The sequence below is a fragment of the Jatropha curcas genome, chromosome 6 (assembly GCF_041381405.1).
Source record: "Jatropha curcas cultivar XTBG-Jc1 chromosome 6, XTBG_Jcur_1.0, whole genome shotgun sequence".
Classification (NCBI taxonomy): Eukaryota; Viridiplantae; Streptophyta; class Magnoliopsida; order Malpighiales; family Euphorbiaceae; genus Jatropha; species Jatropha curcas.
The window spans coordinates 19,501,054-19,523,538 of record NC_143156.1 but is presented as its reverse complement, the minus strand read 5'-3'; the positions used below and the strand labels follow the sequence as shown (position 1 = coordinate 19,523,538).

The 22,485-nt window shown below is 34.2% G+C and overlaps 1 protein-coding gene across 2 annotated transcripts; it reads right to left on the bottom strand.

Moving 5' to 3' along the window:
- Positions 1-504: 504 nt before the first annotated feature.
- On the bottom strand, positions 505-21,222 carry LOC149495673 (uncharacterized). Of its 2 annotated transcripts, XR_016321298.1 has the most exons (4): positions 20,948-21,219; positions 17,939-17,988; positions 4,658-4,727; positions 505-3,144 (listed from the first exon to the last, which is right to left on the bottom strand). XR_016321298.1 is itself a non-coding variant. In XM_089722787.1 (3 exons), the coding sequence occupies exon 3, from the start codon at positions 16,028-16,030 to the stop codon at positions 14,474-14,476; it is 1,557 nt and encodes a 518-aa protein (XP_089578913.1). In that variant the 5' UTR covers positions 16,031-16,485; positions 17,939-17,988; positions 20,948-21,222; the 3' UTR covers positions 12,404-14,473. The 2 variants fall into 2 exon arrangements, 1 of the variants encoding a protein (XP_089578913.1); XM_089722787.1 differs by lacking the exons at positions 505-3,144; positions 4,658-4,727 and adding an exon at positions 12,404-16,485 and having other exon boundaries at positions 20,948-21,222.
- Positions 21,223-22,485: the final 1,263 nt, after the last annotated feature.

Here is a 22,485-nt window from a genome sequence, read left to right as displayed (position 1 = left end):
TTATTTGAAAAAAGGATATTAATTTGAAGTCTTTGTACTTTTGTATGCCATATTATCCTTTTTCTTTGATTAGCTAAGATTATAATCCTAAAACCCCATTGCAACCTAAATAAAGACCTTTTGATCTTTAAATTGTATGCATTTTAATTGTGGAGAAGGGATGACTAATTTTGCCAATAGGAATTTTCAACTTATATTTAAACATCTTATTTAAAGGTTAAATGATTTTTATGAAAATTCATATTCTATTTGTCATAAGTTGAATAATTGTTAATGTTAAAAAAAATCTTATTAACTTATGTTTAAATTAAAGAATGTGTTTTATTGAAAATTCAATTTTTGCTAGAATATAATTAGCATAAAAAACACGTGATTTATTCTCATGTTAATGACTTTTGATCTTTATTAAAATTCTGAATAATTATTCCCTACCATATTAAGCTAGCTTTGTTATTTTTAATTTTATTGTTTGAGGACAAGCAATGGTTTAAGTTTGGGCAATTTTGATAGTGTTATTTTTATAGTACTTTCAATATAGTTTTATAAGGATCTTTTAGTATTTTTAATTACTTTATCTAGTTTTTATTACTGTTTTAATGTAAGAGCTTCCTTAAATCATAATTCACTTGGTCTTAAGGAAAATTGTAAGGTTTTGCACAGAAAAGAGCAAAATAAAGTAGAACACTCAGGCTCTAGCACGCCCGACCCATGCACATCAGCATGCCCGTGCTGGAATCAAAGACAATCAAGTTGAGATTCAGACTCTAGAACGCCCAAACTGTGCTATATGGCACGCCCGTGCCAAAAGAGGACATCAACCCAAAGGCGTGTGTAACAGTCTGATTTTCTTTTAGTGTCGGTAATAGTGATTTACCGGTCCGTGAATAGTACCATCAGTCCTGGACTTGGTATTATTTTAGTCCGAAAAAATTACTATGTATAGTTAATATTTTATTTACCATTTTTGGAGCATGTTTGGCTCTCCAACACACCCCAACATGTCTCTTGCCACACTGAATGCAAGTTGGTAGACCTGGCCATGCAGCACCTCTGCCACTAGTAACAGATGTAGCCGGAGGAGCTAATCTCGGAAATATACCCCGACCAACTGTCTGGCCCAGTCTGACCCCCATTTGGGGTCCACCTCCAAATCTCTTGCTACGTCTGGACAGACTTCAAGTGTCCATTCTAGCCTGTCTCTCATTTCAAATAATCTCAAGCTGGTAGACCCCTGAAGTCTGTCCAGACGTAGCACTATGTAATCTCTTATACTGACTGCTCTGCTGGGTCCTCTGACCTCTGGCCTGTCTCTCATTTCGAATAATCTCAAGCTCTAAAGCAGCCTTCACCAAACAAGCTAATGTGGTGTGAGGCTGAGATGTCAAGTGCATCCAGTAACCCCTTCCGGAACCGCTTACAGCTATTTGCCTCAATAGGGACCAACTTAGAAGCATACCTACTCAACTGCAGAAACTCCCACTCATACTCAGAGACAGTCATCCATCTCTGCCTAAGCTCAAGGAACTCTGCTCTCCTCTGATCCGTGTATAGCTCCCCCACATACTTCTCCCAAAACTCAGAGAGAAAATCCCATATAACATCATCGGCTCTCGCCGTCTTAACCATAGACTCCCACCATAGGTAAGCCTCTTCCTTCAGCAAGGAAACAGCACAGATCAATCTATCTGGAGGAGTACATTGCATCTAGTCCAAGATCCTCTCTGTAGCTCGGAGCCATAATTCTGCTGCAAAAGGATCATCATCCCTCCAACCCATAAAATCCTCAACGCGATACTTCCTCAATCTCTCTACCGGGGAATGGACTAAAACAAGGGCTGGTGCGATTGGAGCCTGGGGAACAGCTCCCGCAGCCTGCCTCAATGCAGCTACCAACTGCTGTACCAAATCACACTGATTAGGCCCCGCCGTAGCCTGCCCTACAGCCGAGGTGGGCTCTGCATCGGAACCCAGAATGCCACTAGTGACACCACCGACTGGCATACCACCCTCTAACATAGCACCCTCGAAGGGGCATAACTGTCCACTTCCTCATTCGGCAGGTGCTGAGACATCACTAAATACCTACAAAGACCAGCAGATTCGCATCAGAGAGAAATTTCCATAACAGACTACTATGACATGTATTTAACTTAAATCACTGATATCATTACTCCAAATTGGATAAACTCTCATACCAAATCATATATCCTATAATCGTTTAAACCTATGCTCTGATACCAACTGTCACGCCCTGACTCTAATCACCAGAGGAATTGTCCGCTTTGGATTAAGCCAAATCCCCCATACAAGATTGGCAAGACCCGCACTGTTTTGTCCCGTAGGTGAAATGAGAAACTTCCCAGGAGATCACCCATCCTAGGATTTCCGTTAAACAATCACGCTTAACCTTGGAGTTCTTCCAACTTTTCAGCCATTCCACTAAAAATCGCCTCTAATGATTAGTTTCCCCCTTTTCGATATATGATTCAATTCATTCATGTGTTCCGCATTCCACTACCCTAGCTAGTCTGCCATCCTAGAAGCTAGCCAGAAGCTTCGCTCTACCCGCCCTCTTAGGATCGCTTTGTCGGGTCGGGATGTCACAAGCCCACCAGCTTCCGCATGGTTCGTCCTTGAACTATACATCTACTTGAGGGTGTCCGGCACTGATATCAACAAAATGTAACACCCACTGGCCAATCCCGGAGAACCAGACGGCAAATGTCACAATCGGTGCCGGAGCACCATCTCCTACAAAAATTTCGCGAGAATTTCCCCTAAATATTAACTTGCCACACAAAGAAAATATACACACTTCCAATTTTCTCCAAACCCCAAAACTCCAATTCAACACAACATGCGACAAGCACTTCTAAATATCCATCAATATACTTAGGTTCCACCACAATATTCTAAACACCTTCTTTTCAAGGAATATATAATCATCATAAAAAATATAATAAGATGTTATTTCCTTCAATAATCATAACTCTTAATAAATTATAAACTTATTAGATACAACCTCCATAACATAATGTTTTATATTCATGCCAAAAATCACCATTTACAAAATATCATACCCAAAATGTTATATCTACTCTGATGCTTCTCCTCTAGTCTTGAAAAACATCCTCCGCTCCTAACCTGCTCGTGATAAAAATCAACACACTGAGTGGAAGACTCAATGATGCTAAGTGCTTTAAATTACTCCATTATATGAATACCGAAATCGCATTAATTTAATTAAAACACTTTGAAAGCAATAAGAAGATTATAAATACAAATATGTCTTCAAATTTCATTCTTTAGTTAAGGCTTGTACTAATACAAAATGAACATGAGCAGATTTGATCGTGGCCTATGTTAGCGCCACCCCCATCACACAATCGTGGCCTATGAAAGCGCCACCCCCACCACACAATAGTGGCCTACGAAAGCGCCACCCCCATCACACAAATAAGCGCATCCGCATATTATAAGGGCTGATAACCCTAGCATATGATCATAGCTTCACATAACAAAATCAATCTCATCATACTACATTTCAATCATGTATAGTAGAGCCCAAATCAAAATCATTCTTTCACAAGGACTTTATTACTTACTCAAAATTCTTAATCAAAACACTTCATTACTTAATACCCATCTTCCTAATCAAAACACTTCATTACTTAATACCCATCATTTCAAAATTTCTCAAGTTGCAACTTACAAAAATTACCACATTCTTCAAAAGAAATATTTCAAATATGTATATATACTTAATATAGTTTAAAAGTATATAAATCAAGAAATTTTTAGCATTTTCATAAACTTGACCTTTGCTGGGTTTTTAAAACATAACTTGAGTTATGGGTCTCCAAATTGAATGAAATCAAATTCATTAGAAAGCTAAGACAAAATGCTACAAATGTTATAAAGGGACCACAGCCCAGATCAATCAGTAAGATAGCAAACAAAAGCTGGGAACACAGAGCAACAGATCAGACCTGATTCAGCAGAACCAAGTCCAATGTTTATTGAATTCCTACATAACCAAACACTCATATTAAACCAATCTAGAACGAGAGAAGTCTCAAGACACAGGGGAACAACTTTTATGAAGAACTCAGAATCTAATCTTGTCATTAAAGTGGTCAAAATGGACACTCTATTCAGTGATGCATGTGGCCCGACACAACAGAGTCAGTTTAGGTGTTTCAGCCATAAGTTGAGCTATGTATCTCCAAATTGGACACAAGAGGACGGATTGGAAAATTAAGAGGTAGAGCTACAACTTTTATGAAGAACATAAGACATTATTTTGCCATTTTAGTGGTCAAAATGGACAATCATTTCGAATATACAGGTGAAACATCATAACAGAACCAGTTTTGGTATTTAAATCATAAGTTCAACTACAAGTATTGGAATTAGACATAAGAATATGTTTTGGAAAGCTGAGAAATAGAGCTACAACTTTCATGAAGAAGTCAGAAACAGATCGGAAGTATAATGGGGTCGAAAATTATGTCCAATCGCACTTAAGAACATATCTAACATTAAAATTCATCAATTGAACCAAAACATACAAGATTCCCAAAATACATTCCAAAACCTAACCATGTAAACACAACTTAAACAAGTGAAAGGGGAAAGAGAATATGATTGCACTAACCTTATAAACAAGCTTGGAAAGCATTACTCATTGGCTTTCTCTTTACCTTTTGAGGATGGTTCTCCAACCTCTTCAAAGTATGAAAAATCAACATTAAAATCAAAAATTGACAAAGACATAGATGGAGCATGATTTAATGCATCAATAACATGTCTAAATCATAAATTCTACTTATTAATTCACAAAACTCAAAAATCATAACTTACTTGCTTCAATGGTAACTTCAATTCTCTTTGCTTTTAATCACAAATCTCACCTTTTACTACTTAATTCTTAAGAATTAAGTCCTATTCCATGGTTTAATTAGGTAGTTTGGTGGTAATTTGGAGGTAAGAAACTGAAGAAAATAAAGGAAGAAGAAGAAGATGAAAGTGGCGAGGGAGAAGGAGAAGAGAAGAAAAAGAAAGTTAACTTTAAGGTGACAAAGTCAAATTTGACTTCCTAATTTAATGACAAATGTGTGGCTAAGATCAAGTCTTAAGTAATCTCATCCAATGGCTCTAAATATTTCTCAAATAATTTTCTTCTACTTATGATTTAACTCCACCAATTAATTAAATTAACTCTACTAAAATAATTCCTCATTTATTTTTTTAAATACCACACTAGAAATAATATTCATTTAATCCATAAACTCTCCAATAATATTCATGAAATATTTTATACCCGCCTAAATCATGCAAACATGCTCCAAAAATAGTAAATAAAATATTAATTATGCATAGTAATTTTTCCGGACTAAAATAATACCAAGTCCCGGACTGATGGTACTATTCACAGACCGGTAAATCACTATTACCGACACTAAAAGAAAATTAGACTGTTACAATTCTCCCCCCTTAAAAGAAATTCGTCCTCGAATTTTACCTGTGTAAATAACTGAATATGCTGCTGTCGCATGTCATCTTTTCTCTCTCATGTAGCTTCCTCGGTCTTGTGAGTTTTCCAAAGAACCTTTACTAGAGGAATTCTCTTGTTCCATAATTCTTTAATCTCTCTAGCAAGTATCCTCACCGGTTCCTCCTCATAAGTCAAATCTGGCTCTATGGTAACAGACTCAACTGATATCACATGCGATGGGTCAGATCGATACCTCCTTAACATAGATACGTGGAAGACATTATGTATTCTATCCAAGTCTGGTGGTAAAGCTAGTCTATAGGCCAATGGACCCACACGCTCAATGATCTCATATGGACCAATGAATCTAGGACTAAGCTTACCCTTTCTTCCAAATCTTAATATCTTCTTCCACGGAGATACCTTAAAAAAAACCTTATCACCCACTACATACTCTATATCCCTCCTCTTCAAGTCTACATAGGACTTCTGACGATCTGAAGCTGCTTTCAATCTATCTTTGATAATTCTGACCTTATCCTTTGTGTCTCGAATCAAATCTGGACCTATAATCTTGCCCTCACTCAACTCTGACCAACATAGTGGAGTCCTACATCTCCTGCCATATAGTGCTTCGAAGGGAGCCATCTGAATGCTTGACTTGATTTAGGCGGGTAGAAAATATTTCATGAATATTATTGGAGAGTTTATGGATTAAATGAATATTATTTCTAGTGTGGTATATAAAAAAATAAATAAAGAATTATTTTAGAAGAGTTAATTTAATTAATTGGTGGAGTTAAATCATAAGTAGAAGAGAATTATTTGAGAAATATTTAGAGCCATTGGATGAGATTACTTAGGACTTGATTTTAGCCACACATTTGGCATTAAATTAGGAAGTCAAATTTGACTTTGTCACCTTAAAGTTAACTTTCTTTTTCTTCTCTTCTCCTTCTCCCACACCACTTTCATCTTCTTCTTCCTTCATTTTCTTCATTTTCTTACCTCCAAATTACCATCAAACTACCTAATTAAACCATAGAATAGGACTTAATTCTTAAGAATTAAGTAGTAGAAGGTGAGATTGGTGATTAAAAGCAAAGAGAATTGAAGTTACCATTGAAGCAAGTAAGTTGTGGTTTTTGAGTTTTGTGAATTAATAAGTAGAATTTATGGTTTAGACATGTTATTGATGCATTAAATCATGCTCCATCTATGTCTTTTGTCAATTTTTGATTTTAACGTTGATTTCTCATACTTTGAAGAGGTTGGAGAACCATCCTCAAAAGGTAAAGAGAAAGCCACGGAGTAAGGCCCTTCAAGCTTATTCAAGCTTGTTCATAAGGTTAGTGCAATCATATTCGCTTTTCCCTTTCACTTGTTTAAGTTGTGTTTACATGGTTAGATTTTTGAATGTATTTTGGAAATCTTGTATGTTTTGGTTCAATTGATGAATTTTAATGTTAGATATGTTCTTAAGTGGGATTGGACATTATTTTCGACCCCGTTATACTTCCCATTTGTTTCTGACTTCTTCATAAAAGTTGTAGCTCTATTTCTCAGCTTTCCAAAACATATTCTTATGTCTAATTCCAATACTTGTAGCTCAACTTATGATTTAAATACCAAAGCTGATTCTGTTATGATATCTCACCTGTATATCTGAAATGATTGTCCATTTTGACCACTAAAATGGCAAAATAATGTCTTATATTCTTCATAAAAGTTATAGCTCTACCTCTTAGTTTTCCAACCCGTCCTTTTGTGTCCAATTTGGAGATACATAGCTCAACTTATGACTGAAACACCCAAACTGATTCTGTTGTGTCGGGCCACATGCATCACTGAATAGAGTGCCCATTTTGACCACTTTAATGACAAGATTAGGTTCTAAGTTCTTCATAAAAGTTGTTGCCCTGTGTCTTAAGACTTCTCTTGTTTTGGATTGGTTTAATTTGAGTGTTTTGTTATGTAGGAATTCAATAAACATTGGACTTGATTCTGCTGAATCAAGTCTGATCTGTTGCTCTGTGTTCTTAGCTTTTGTTTGCTATCTTACCGATTGATCTGGGCTGTGGCCCCTTTATAACATTTGTAGCATTTTGTCTCAGCTTTCTAATGAATCTGATTTCATTCAATTTGGAGACCCATAACTCAAGTTATGTTTTAAGAACCCAGTACAAATCAAGTTTATGAAAATGCTGAAAATTTCTTGATTTATGTACTTTTATACTATATTAAGTATATATATGTATTTGAAATATTTCTTTTGAAGAATGTGGTAATTTTTGTAAGTTGTAAGTTGAGAAATTTTGAAATGATGGGTATTAAGTAATGAAGTGTTTTGATTAAGAATTTTAAGTAAGTAATAAAGTCCTTGTGAAAGAATGATTTTGATTGGGGCTCTACTATGCATGATTGAAATGTGGTATGATGAGTGATTTTGTTATGTGAAGCTATGATCATTTGCTAGGGTTATCAGCCCTTATAATAGGCACACGCGTTTATTTGTGTGATGGGAGTGACGCTTTCATAGGCCACGATTGTGTGATGGGGGTGGCGCTTTCATAGGCCACGATTGCGTGATAGGGGTGACGCTAACATAGGCCACGATCAAATCTGCTCATGTTCGTTCTGTATTAGTATGAGCCTTAACTAAAGAATAAAATTTGAAGACATTTATATTTATAATCTTCTTATTGCTTTCAAAATGTTTTAATTAAATTAAGCGATTTCGATATTTATATAATGGAGTAATTTAAAGCACTTAGCACCACTGAGTCTTCCACTCAGCGCGTTGAATTGGAGTTTTGGGGTTTGGAGAAAATTGAAAGTGTGTATATTTTCTTTGTGTGGCAAGTTAATTTTTACGGGAAATTCTTGTGAAATTTTCATAGGAGACGGTGCTCCGGCACCGATTGTGACATCCGCCATCTAGTTCTCCGGGATTGGCCGATGGGTGTTACAGCGTGTTTGCTGAAGCACGGCCCGTGCTGCATTTCATCCTGGAAATTCAGAGCCTAGCACACCCTAGTCGTGCTATCCGGCACGCCCGTGCCACAAGTCCTTATCCAGAGGCACGCCCCGTACTGAACCCTCCATAGAATCAAGTTTTGGCACGCCCAGACCGTGCCTCCTAGCACATCCGTGCTAAATACCAAGTGTTGTTTTTAGTCAAAAACGCCAATCAATCCTTATCATTTTCATGAGCTCACCTTGGATACTTTCTTGACATTCAAATCAAGTTCTAATCTATGCACATGGAAGAGACATGATTGAGAGAAATTTAAAGCCTAACAAGGTGGAATTTATTCCCTAAACCAGGTGGATTTTTCTCCCAAAAGAAGTATATATAAAGAGAGGAAGGATTCATCGCAGAGGCGTCTCTCATTCTATTATTCTTGACAATGGTTTTCGCAAGTGTACGAAATCGCTATAAGTAATATATGATGAATAGAATATCGCTCCACGAGAATTGTATACCAAGTACCAAAATTATGTTAACCTACTATTATTTAGACGGTAGTTTAGAAAAATTGTTTTGAGAATTTAAATTTAACAAATAAAAATAATAAGAAAAATCAAGCAAGCAGTTTTGTGATTAAAAGAAATCAAGGATTAAAGACTTCTAGAGATTTTAACTTCACTTAATTCTATCCAATTTATTTTATTAGTTCATTAATCAATTTTAATTGTTCAAGTAGAGGAAACAACTCTAAAATCACTAACAAGCTCTCTCGATATATTGTTAGCTACTTTAACCCCGTCTAATTACCTATCTTCCAATAACGCAATCAAATATGAATTAAATCATTAAGTTTTATAATTTGTTTATGAATTCATAAACTAAGGTTGTTAATTCATGAAAACCCCCATGAGTCAAACCATATAGCTTCCGCATTAAGTTATTATTCTCGTGTAATTTATTAACTTTTCCATATCAAAAACCTTTCTTCCGGTAATGATTAATGAAATAATTCAGTCTAAGGGAGAAACTCTGCCTGGAAGCATTAAGTTCATCAATAAATCATATCTTGAACAAAGGAAAACAAATCTAATATTATAAATTGGAAAAGAAATTAAGCTACATCAAATCCCTAGTATGAGAGTTTAGTTTGACAGAGTAATTAAATAAAACTTAATAATACTTGATAAAAATTTCATAATCAATCAGAATAATGAAATGAATAAACAAAATTAAGAGTTGGAGATAAGAACTAGTCAAAAATTAACTCTGGATGGCTTTCTTGAATCTTTGCATGAAGCTTGAGCATTTGAACTCTTAAAGAGAGAAAACTATGTGCAAGAATAATAGAATGAAAGATGCCTCTACAATGAATCCTTCCTCTCTTTATATAGACTTCTTTTGGGAGAAAAATCCACCTCGTTTAGGGAATAAATCCCACCTTGTTCAGGGAATAAATTCCACCTTGTTAGGCCTTGAATTTCTCTCAATCATGACTCTTCCATGTGCATAGATTAGAACTTGATTTGCATGTCAAGAAAGTATCTAAGGTGAGCTCATGAAAATGATAAGGATTGGTTGGCATTTTTGACTCAAAACAGCACTTGGTATTTAGCACGGGTGTGCTGGGAGGCACGGTCTGGGCATGCCAAAACTTGATTCTATGGAGGGTTCAGCACGAGGCGTGCCTCTGGATAAGGACTTGTGGCACGGGCGTGCCGGATAGCACGGCTAGGGCGCACTAGGCTCTGAATTTCCAAGATGAAATGCAGCACAGATCGTGCTTCAGCAAGCACGCCTTTGGGTTAATGTCCTCTTTTGGCACAGGTGTATTGTATAGCACAGTTTGGGCGTGCTAGAGTCTGAGTCTCAACTTGATTTTCCTTGATTCCACCACAGGCGTGCTGATGTGCACGGGCCAAGTGTGCTAGAGCCTTAGTATTCTGCTTTATTTTGCTCTTTTCTGTGCCAAAACCCTACAATTTTCCTTAAGACCAAGTAAATTATGATTCAAGGAAGCTTTTACATTAAAACAGAAATAAAAAATAGATGAAGTAATTAAAAATACTAAAAGATCCTAATAAAACTATATTGAAAATACTATAAAAATAATGCTATCAGACCCTGTTTTGAAAGTCTGATACCATTCTTGGGCCGCACCTTTAAAAGTCACTTGGAAGACTTTGCACATGAGGTCTTCATAATTGGTTTGCAAATACATTATGGTTTAGAAGGTCGCCAGGTGATTGAGGAGGTCAATTGATCCATCATAAGATTGGAAAGTGCACATTTTGAATTTTGGTGGGAATGTTGCCCCTACGATTTTGGCTAACAGGGGTGAGTTTTCTCTAAGGCCATAATCTCCCACATCCCCTATTTTCTTGCATTCTATATACAACTCTTTGACTACGTTTTTGAGATTAGCATTGTCCACTGCTTGCTGTGTATGGCTCAGATCCTGGCTGTTAGGAGCAAGCATGCTGAGGTTTGTCTTTGGAGCTAATTGAGTCTAGCATTTATAGTGGGAAGAGGATTTAGTTGTGGAGATCAAGACAGAGATTTCTGAAGGATATAATATTCTTAATAATATATTTTATCATATGTTATCAATAATAATTGAGCAAAACATCATTAATTGATTAAAGTTGTTTGTAAAAATTAATTAAAACTCTAATACTACATAGGAATATCCAAAAAAAAAAAAAAAAAAAACATATATCAAAGCATAATCATATTAAACTTAACCAATAAAATTAAAATACTTAAAGATGTTATATTCTTACTATATTTAACATGTACCTTATTTAACATATATCTTATAATTTTTTATTATTTCTTCCAATAGAATTTAGATTTAAATAGGAAATTAACATAATTAATTCAAATGAATTACTCTTACCTTTTTTTTAACCAATAAAATTTAAATGCTTAATGATTTTTTTTTCAATCCATAAACGTAATAAGGATGTTTAAGAAATCCAAAGTTCATCCGTTCGTGTGTGCGCGTGCGCGTGCGGGTGCGCGTGCGCGCGCGCGCGTGTGTGTGTGTGTGTGGTAGAGTATTAAGGTGCTTATGTGGCAAAATGTTAATCCATTGAGTTAGAAATAATTTTTACATTTTGAAAATTTATTTTTATTATAGCTAATAGACAACTTAAGTGATATCATTAATAATATCTTCAATTTTTTAAATAATTAATAAATTTAACAATATCATTAATATTTTAAAAATTTTCACTTTCTTTTTTAAATAAGTAACAATATCATTAATATTTATTCTCTTCATTTTCTTTTCTCCATTTTTACAATTTGTTTAGATGTCTATTTCAATATAAATGAGACAATAAATAAAATCAAGTCATACATGCAAAAAAAAAAAAGAAAGAAAGAAAGAAATAGATTCTCTGCAAACAATATAAGACTATTTTCATGACATTTTATTGATGTGAGCTTGATCAATATGGTGATGGCGTACAGCGCGTTTCAATTTATGATGATCAATTAAGGTGTGATTTTGTTATTTATAAATTATTCTATAAGCATTATATTAAAATTCATTTTCTAATATCATTATGTGTAATAGAGAAATATTTTATGGCTGAATTGATGTTTATGTTTTGTTTAGTAAATGAAGATGACAGTACTTCAACCTATTTGAAACCAAGGCAAACTTTAATGATTTTTTTTTTAATGTTCTTGAATTTATTTTCAGATTTTAGTTTATTTATTCAAAATGAATTTAAATAACTGATATTTATAAAAATTATTTTACAATCTATTAAAATACTTTTAGAAACTAAAAATTTTAAGCTTAATTATAAACTTGATTATTTATGTATATGTTCATATATTGATCCTTTTCCGAGAATATGAGAAAAAAATTATTTTTCATTTTATTTTATTTTTTAGACATTATTAAGTATAATATATTGAATATTCGGATTCTTGAAAATAATTATTTCTTAATAAAAATAACATTTTTATTTTTAAATATTATATAATATCTACAGGCAAACGAGAGATGGAAAGTGGAAGAAGAAAGGTTGAAGCCTTATGTTGAGTACTTGTTGAAGAAGGAAGCACTCTTTGATAAGATCACCTTCACTCACATAGGAAGAATCTATAACAGAATTCCGGATGCCTTGGCAAACTTAGCATCAGCTTGGCAGGATTTGAGTAAGGTCCCAAAGAAGCCATTTATCATTACTGCAGCAAATATCCCGTACTATGAAGAACATTTTGTGAATCAAGTGGAGTCAGAGGAAGAACCCTGGTTTACGGATATTCTGCGGTATATGAAAGACAAAACTTTTTCTGATGACGCGACAAAGGAAGATCGTTCGGTCCTAAGAAAAATGGCTCTGAATTATGTCTTGGCTGATGGTGAACTCTATAGGAGAGCTTGGGACGAGATGCTGCTAAGATGCGTAAGTAAAAAGGAGAGAGAAAAAATAATGAAGAAAATTCATGAGGGAGTCTGCAGTACTCATTTAAGAGGCATGAGCTTAACCAGAAAAATCATGAGGCAGGGTTATTTTTGGATGCAGATAGAAGGTGACTGTGTCAATTATGTACGTCATTGCAAAGCCTACCAATACCACGATAATAAAACCATTTGCCTGTTGTTGAACTCCATCCGACAGCTCCTTCTTGGCCTTTTTCATCATGGGGTATAGATATTATCGGCAAGATCACGCCAGCAGCATCGAACGGTCATCAGTATATCTTGGTTGCAGTGGACTACTTTTCTAAATGGATCGAGGCTCAATCCTACAAAACTTTGACTGCCGAACATGTGGCTAGATTCATTGAACAGAACATTTTCTGTCGCTATTGTGTTCTCCATCACATAATTACAGACAATGGTTCTCATTTTCAAGCAGATGTTGGTCAGTTGCTATCTAGATATAAGGTTGAGCATCACCATTCTTCTCCTTATCGCCCTCAGGCTAATGGTGCAGTAGAAGCCGCAAATAAGGAGATTAAAAGAATCTTGTCCAAGATGTGCGAAAAGTATAGAAGCTGGGCTGATAAACTTCCTTTCGCGCTCTGGGGGCATCGCACTACCTTCAAATCGGTGAATGGAGCTTCTCCCTTTGAACTTGTATATGGGATGGAGGCAGTATTACCGATAGAGCTCGAAAAGAAGTCTCTGAGTTCTTGTAAAAGCTGGTCTGACCGAGGAAGAACGGGTCAAGAAAAGGTATGAGGATCTAGCGCTGTTGGATGGAAGAAGATTGAATGCTCGATTCCAGGATCAGATGAGAAAGAGAAGAATTGCTCGTTTCTACAACAAACGGGTACATCCGAGGGCTTTAAAGAATGGAGATTTGGTATTGATCAGATTGTTGGATCATGAAGCCCAGAATCATCCTGGTGGGAAATTCAAACCCAACTGGCACGGACCATTCAGAGTTCAGAAGCTACTAGCTAAAGGTGCCGCTGAATTAATCACCATGGAAGGGAAGCCTGTCAATCGAAACATCTATGTGCGGAAGTGGAAAGTCATCTTTAGGCGAGGCTTTATTTAGGTCCCTGTAGTCAACACAAACTCTTATCCTCCCATCTTTCTTCAGCACGGGGACTATATTGGCCAGCCACTCCGAATAATGTACTACTTCTAAGAATCCTGCATCCAACTGCTTCTGGACCTCAGCCTTAATCTTATCTTGCCACTCTAATCTGACCAGTCTCCTCTTCTGCTTCACTGGCTTAATACTTGGGTCAGTAGGAATGAAGTGTTCTGCGATTGATCTGTCGATTCCTGGCATGTCAGCATAGCTCCAGGCAAATACCTCTGAATTTCTCCTGATACATTCTTGGAGATCCTGTCTAAGTTCAGGCTTAAAGTCCGATCCGATTTCAATTATTTTATGATCTTCGGTGGTGCTTAAGTTAAATGCAAAATGATGCAATACATTTATGTCAAATATGCGCATGGTATAATCAATGCCATGAACGTGACAATCAGGAAAACAAGAAAACAAATAGTCAAAATTCACTTCCATTTATTGAAATAATAAAGGGATACCATCCAAATTGTTCTCAAAACAATAATCAGAAAAACAAAAGACAGGATTGATAGCCTGTTCGATACATTCATCACAACTGTCTTTTATTGCTTGGATCACTTCATCAGCATCTGGTGCTTCCTTTGCTTCCGGGGCAGCTTTTCCTTTTGCCTCTCCATGCTCTGTCGTCTTCATCACCTTCCTCTCTGCTTCTTCAACATCTTCAGCTGCTAGTACTGACTGGAGGATCCTTGCCTTAGCTTTCTGCTCCTGTACCATTCTGGAAGCTTCATCCCCAATCCCCAGGAAATCTTCAAACTCAGATATCTTATGTGACCATTGAGTGCCACTGTCTGTTTGAACCATACCCACCATGAACTGTGTACCTTCAACCAACTGTTCGAAGGAAGGTTCAGGAGACTTGATCAGCTGCTCATCAAAGTCTGTCATGAAGATTTCAAGGCCAGGATAGGTTTTTCCTCTACTCTGACCTTCTACAGCCGCCACATTCAAATCCTCTTGTACATTAATGGTCACCACTTCAGTACCCCAGGGAACCTTAACTTTTCTGTGCAAGGTGGAAGGGATTGCGCCCAGAGGATGAAGCCATAGTCTTCCCAACAGTAGAGCATAATTGGCCAGAATATCTAGAACGACTACATCCACCCAACTCTCTATAGTCCCCGTCGAGATCTTTGCCCTGAAAGTTCCTTTCGCATTGTGCATGGTATTGTCATAGGCTTTGACTACCATATTGGACGGTTCAAGTTCTGACTCCTCTATCTTGAATTTGGACAGCATCTTCAGGGGGCATACACACAAGGCTGACCCGTTGTCCACCATCACATTGCGAGTTTCACGCCCATTGACAACAATCTGAATGTATAGAGGCTTGAAGTGATTTCTTCCTTCCGGAGGGAGGTCAGAGTCGAAGAAGGTGATCTCACCAATCTTGCGCTGCAATACATTGATCATGTCCACGCTCTGGATTCTGGCAGGCGCTCTAACAAATGTCATAGCCTCTAATAAAGATTCTCTGTGCTCCTTGGAGGCTATTAGTAAATCCCACAATGAAATATCAGCCTTGGTCCTCTGTAGCTGGCTCAATACTGAATTTGCTGTTACACCGCTAGGTGTTCTATTTTGGCTGCTCTCACCCACTTCAATAGTCTTCTTTTGCACTTTCCCCACTTCATCTTCTTTCTTCTTTTCCTTAGACTGTTCTTCACCCTTATCTGATGTTTTCTTTCCCATTCCATCAGTGGCAACTCCTTTCCCTTTAGACTGAGCACTGCTATCGGGATTATACACACGTCCACTTCGGGTTAAGCTCTGGATGCTCACTTCATTCACATCCTCCTCACTGCTATAATACCACTGATCTTCCTGATCAGCTAAACTTTTCTGAATCGTGAGCTGAATTTGCTCGTCTTCACTTTCTAGTACTTCACCCACCTTAACTGTGATGCTCTTTTCAATTTCTATCTTCACTGGCATCTTCTCTTCTTCCTCCTCACTGCTGCAATCATCCCAAATGTTCAGCATGACACACATTCTTTCCTCCCATTCAGCTTCTGCCAACACTAGCTCTTTCGGTAGACCACTCCCGATTGCATTAACCGATCCACCCGATTGAGCTTTGTGGGGTGAATTAGTTGTACTGATATTGTGGCAATGAATTGTTCTTTGTGCTCGGCTTGTTCCTCTTGGAAGGCTTGGTAATCTTTCCACTGTCTATCAGATCCTGAATGTCGTGCCTTAACTTGAAGCAATCATCAGTAGAATGCCCCTTACACTGATGGTAGTCACAATTCCGATCCATAAACCTACCCCGAACAAGTTTAGCTGGATTAACTGGCAGCTTGGAAAGCACTCCGTTCTTAATGCAAGATCTCATGACCGTGCTCAAAGGTCTACCCAGATCGGTGAACTCACTCCTTACTTTCTTGTTGATAGCTCCGACAGTGTTATTATTCTCTGACTGGTTCGGGGTACTACTTCCAGCATTTCTATCAGTATAGGAGGATCGATAGTAAATATAGGAAGTATATTTATTTTATTATCTATTAAGTTAAAAAGCAAAGAAATATATAATAAATATAGGAAGTATGTAATATATACTTAACTCTAATATTTAATTTAAAATTTCTAAAGCACACCAAGACATAGTCTACTGATAAGTGCATATTCGACCCGACAATAGATCCAGATTCGACTTCCCTTCCCCAATACTCAAAAAAAAAAAAAAAATTTCTAAATTGAATAATATTAAAAATATACATAGTAAATAAAGGAATTTTAAATTTTCATATATAACGTTATTATATAACATTAAAATAATTAAAAATAAAATATATTTATTAGTAAATAGTTAACGTTAATTAGTCTCCTATTTATTTTAAGGTTCCTAAATTCAATAAAAAATATCTATAATCTATATATCAATTTCTTATTTAGAATTAGATTAAAATTTCTAATAGAGTTTAGTTTCAAATAGAAAATTAACATAATTAATCAAAATTAAATTATCTTTATTTTCAACCAATAAAATTAAAGTTCTCAATGATATTTTTATCAATCCATACATTTAGAAGGAGCATTTTAGAAATCCAATTTCAAAAAATCCTTCATAGCATGCAAAATACGATTATAGCAACTCTCACTCAAGTTAAAGTCAAACTTTATGTTTAACAATATTGCCAAGGCTAACAATGGGGTGTGCTTCCTACATCCTTCATATAAAGGCTCATCTGCAGCTTTTAGTAAGTCATAAAATTTTTCAGCATCTTTATTTGGAAGGCCTTGCATTTGTTCATCTAAATTAAAGTTGAAACTATGTCTAACTGCATCTAAAATCATGTTACAATAAGGATTTTTGAAATCAATTTCAATCCTTTCCTCAACGTTATTACCCTCTTCACATTTAAGAATATCTTCCTAAACCTCTCCATATGAGGTGCGAATCTCATATTTAGAGACAAGCCCATTCCTATAAAGCTGCTCTTTAACAAAATCTATATCCCTAAAACTTCTATTGTTACACTTTGCACATGGACACCTTACTTCGCCCTCAGATACAAAGTTTGTTCGAGTTAAGGCAAACTTTATAAATTTTTTGACACCATCTTTAAATTCATTATTTATGCCTTTTTCACTTTCATCATGTCGCTTATACATCCACGTACAATCAACTCTCATGTTTTCTATACACTTCAAAAAGCTTAAGAGTTTAGTATAATAACATAATTTACTGATATAAACTAAAGATTTAAGAAATATTATTTATATTCAGTCATGAATTTCAGAAACAAACAATCATCTATGTTGCCTTCTTATAATAACTCAAACATAAAACATGAAATAAGAATTAAGCACTTCTATATACAGTATTCAAATAATCATTAAAATATAAGTTACATGAATTAATATGCATGAGGCTTGATAAGAAAAAAAAGCTCATACCTGCTAAATAACACCTCCAAAAGAAATAACAGCAAACTGAAGTTCAATAACTGGAAAGGGAACAAAAAAAGACAAGTCAAATCAAGAAATTATTCCGATAGCTGAACATTAGACAATGGATTTTATTTAAGAGTCCTTACTTGGGAAAGAATTGCTAACAAAATGCAGCAAGGATCTCATATTCTCATTTGTGATGGAAATCAGGCTAAATATTAAAAAGAAATCAATATTTTGTAAAATTAAAAGAAAGAAAGAAAGAAAGTGAGGGTAAGTCAAACAAATATCTTTCAAGTTTCAAAGAAGACTGGATCTTGGAATATTAAAGAAATTCAAATTTAAGGTCCAAATAAATAATTTTACAGGTGAAATCCTATAATCTGGTAGTTTTGTGGTTTATCAATATTGTTGTATCATTTTATATTTGAGATGCGTTTATTCAATAGTATATAAAATTCAGTTGTGGTTGAATGAAATTAAATTTTATTAAAATTAAGAGTCTATTGGAGTTGGAATGAATCTGTTCATCTAATGGACTATCAATCAAACAAACAATTCATTTAACAAGTCTATTTCATGAAAAGCTTATATAATGCAAGGTGGGCTCTAAAAAATTAAAAGACAAGTATAGAAAATAATAATAATTAAAAGGCTATATTTACATATATTTGCATTTGCAAAACTTTGCACACACATCATCATCATGGATTAAACATAGAAAATAATTTTTTTTAAAAAAAAAAGCAAAGAAAAGCAAAGCAATATCCTTTTTTATTTTCCCCTTTTCTAAAGCTGTAGCATTTAAAATGCACTAGTTAAAATAAAATCAAAGGGACTTTGACAGATGTAATGAGAAGCTTCAATAATAGTTAAATTTCTAATAATACTACAACTGCTAAACTCCAGTAAATCATGATTGCTGCACACTAGAAAGACATCAAATGAGCCACTCCTATCACCTTTAGTACCCTGCCTCTGCCTCTCTAACTGAAACATTCATTTTGACAACACTACCATATATCAAACCCATGATGAAGTCATCAAATTATGGAATATATAAAAAATTGAATAAATGCTATTTTTCCTCTAAGAATCATGAAAGGTATCATTTCAATTTTGATTCTGTCGTATTTTAATTGATTTGTTAAAGTCCTACACAACACACTTGTCCAAATACACAGAGAGAATATGAGTTCATATACAAACATTGAAAAAGATAATCAAGTGCTGTAACAGTCAAAACTAAAACCCAGTAAATATATTAAATAAACTCAGCCTTGAAAGATTTGAACTCCCAAAAATAAACTGAAAAAATTATGCTGCTATCTTAAATCAACAAAAACTCTAAAATGACAAAATTAAATATAAATGTTCCTTAATAAGCTAGGAAAATTTTCAAAAAAACATGAAATTCTAGAATTGCCTCTTAGACTTAAACTTTTTAATAGCCACTTATCATTCCATTAATAAATAAATAATGAAAATATAACCTGACTTATAAATTCTACAAAAATAAGTTTATTTTCTCATTTTATCTTTTCTAAAACCGCTTTCTTTTTGAACTACAATTGATTTTTTTAATTCCTTATTCTTTCTTTGTTTAATAACAAAAGGTACAATTGATTTTTACTTCTTTAAATAAGATGCTTTATTTTCAACAAATTTTCCCACTGAATTCTCTGTTACTTGTGACAACAAAATAATATTGTATAAAATACTAATAAAACTATATTAGGAAAAGCATAAATAGAATTTATTATTTAAACGATATTAATTAAATCTTCATAAAAAGTATAAAAGTTACAGCTAACTTAGTTTTGTAGGCTAGAACAAGTACTTATCTCTAATCCCAAGCTAACTTGCAAGTTCATAAAGAACAAAAGGGGTAAGGAACATGATCCCAGTAAGCTTATGGTTTCCAGGTATAATCAGAAATCAATGCTAATTATCTTAGACCAAGTAATCAAACCATCTGATAATTTATATCACAGCAAACTTAAATTAAGTTATTTATAAATCTCAAATCCTAAATCAAGATTGGTAATTATAATTTGAAACTTACAAAAACACTATCATAAAGGCATCAAAACAAATCCTACGCTTGGATTACTACATTAATAAAACATAAATGGTACAAATGCAAGAAGACATTTAAGCAAATCCAAAAGAACTAATGTATAAAATTATAGAAATAGATACTCCCATTCAACAAATAACAGTAGGCAGGAATTATAGAATCAAATCATTTAAAACAAAGCATATAATTGGCAAACAAGGAATCTTGTCAAAGAATCACCCTATAGCAGCCACCAAAAGGAAAAACATTTTAAATATAACTCCAAATTTAACAATTTCAAATAACTTCAGCCCAAAGAAGACTATCGTACCATCTCCTCCAACAATTATATTAGCATTTAAATATATCTAATTTGATTCTCAGCTAAACACGCCTAATAACAATTGCAGGAGACAAAAGTATTTCACTTTCTTGTTCATGCAACACCTCATCATTAGAATCCCAAATTAGTCTTAGCAAGGATAATGAAGTTCCCAAAAAATTAAAAATATACTTTTTTTTCTCAATCTCAGATTATATGAATTTGAGCAAGTTGCTTTTGGTTTGTTCATATCAAACATCTAGTTGACCTAATGTTGCTAGTACAATATCCAACCTAACACTGAAAAATTTCCCATCAAAATCCAAGTTCTTAGCAATCACAGAAATTAATTTCAACAAAAAATAATTTCAATAAAATCTAAAACACAGCAATCGATGGCGGTGATTGTGTGTGGGGTGTGCAACCACAAATCGGTTTTGAAGTTCTCGCTATACCAACGAGCCGACAACTGATAGCTATTGGTAACAAGCACTACCAAAAAGCCCAACGAAAATGAATATTTCAGTAAAAACTAAAATAGGTAATCTTTACTGCTGAATTTCAACAAAGAAATATTTTTAAGACAGTAATCAAAGAAAAAAATCGAAGAGGGAGGGAGGAGAGAGAAACTTACGACAACGAAATCAGTCAATTGCTCGTCGCGAACACTGATTGGGATTCATAGAGAGAGCAACGAAGTTAATAGATTGCAATGAGCGGGTTTGGATTGAAGGGAGGTGTGAGAGGGTTTGATTGAAAATTTGGACTGATAGAGAGAGCAACGAAGTTGATAGATTGTAATGAGCGGGTTTGGATTGAAGGAAGCAGTGAGATGGGGTTTTTTTTTTTTTTTTTTTTAAAGAGAGCGCGCAAAAATTGTGAGAGGGTTTTAAATCACGTTAAAATTTTTTAAGTGCGAGGGAGTAGGGTTTATAATTTAGGGCATTAGTTACACCTTAGAATCGAAAATACCCATATTTCGTGCCCACTAATGAATTATTTTGGCGCAAAATTTTCAGATGTAAATTCTTTTACCCACCAATTTCCAGAAATAAATTAGAGAGGGATGCCGTCTCTAAATATAAAAAAGACTAAAATTTTGTATCTAATCTCGATTTTTATTTTCGGTCTTTTCATATTCATCATATCTATTTTAATATATAAAATTTGAAATATATTGAATGACGTAACACAATTTTAAAACTTTAATTTGCTTGATAGGAATGATTTTTTGATAAAAAAATTATTTTTAATATCATTGATAAATATAAGTGAAGCTAATATCATTGATAATATTAATAATATTTTATATTTTAAATAATTAATAAAAATAACAATGTCATTACTATTTTATAATTTTTTTCAACTTCTTTTTTTAATAAGTAATAAACATTTTAATTTTTAATAATTAAAGAAATCAATAAATATCTTTAATGTTATTCTAAATATTTGTAGAATTATAATGAAAATAAAAAATATTAAATATATATTTTTTACTTTTCTATTTTCAAAGCAATTACTTTTTTATCAATATCTATTTTGCCTTTTATTTTATTTATTTATTATTTTTATAATTTAATTTTTAATTTAGATATTAATGGTGCAGATATTAATGATATTTTAATTTGAAATTATTATAAAAATTAATATGATCATTTAAAATAGAAAAATGTTCAAATTCTCTTTTTTTATAATAATTTATTAAATTAATAATACCATTAATATTTAAATAATAAAAATCGAATATTTACGCAAAGCGCGGGTACATGACTAGTTAGAGACATAAATCTAATTGTCACCAAAATCCGTTTACAAAAACTTTAATTAGTGACAGATTAGTTATATATTATCTGTATCTAAAATTAGTTATGGTAAATTTGTCACTATTCTGTCTCTAATTTAGAGTCAAATAAATTCATCTCTAATTTCATCTCCAATGATTGAAAATTTAACTCAAAGGAAGCCACTCGCTTTGTCTGTCTCTAGGTCATCTCTAAATTTTTATTTTAGAGACAGAACTTTTATCTGTTTCAACAATCCAATTCTAAATTAGCACTTCTCTAGCAGTGAATGAAAGAAAAATGCAGTAGGAGCGGACTCCCCATTGGACAAAGTACCGAGCTAGAGTCCCGAGCATGCTCTCTCAGCAAAATAAATGTTTTAGCCAAAATA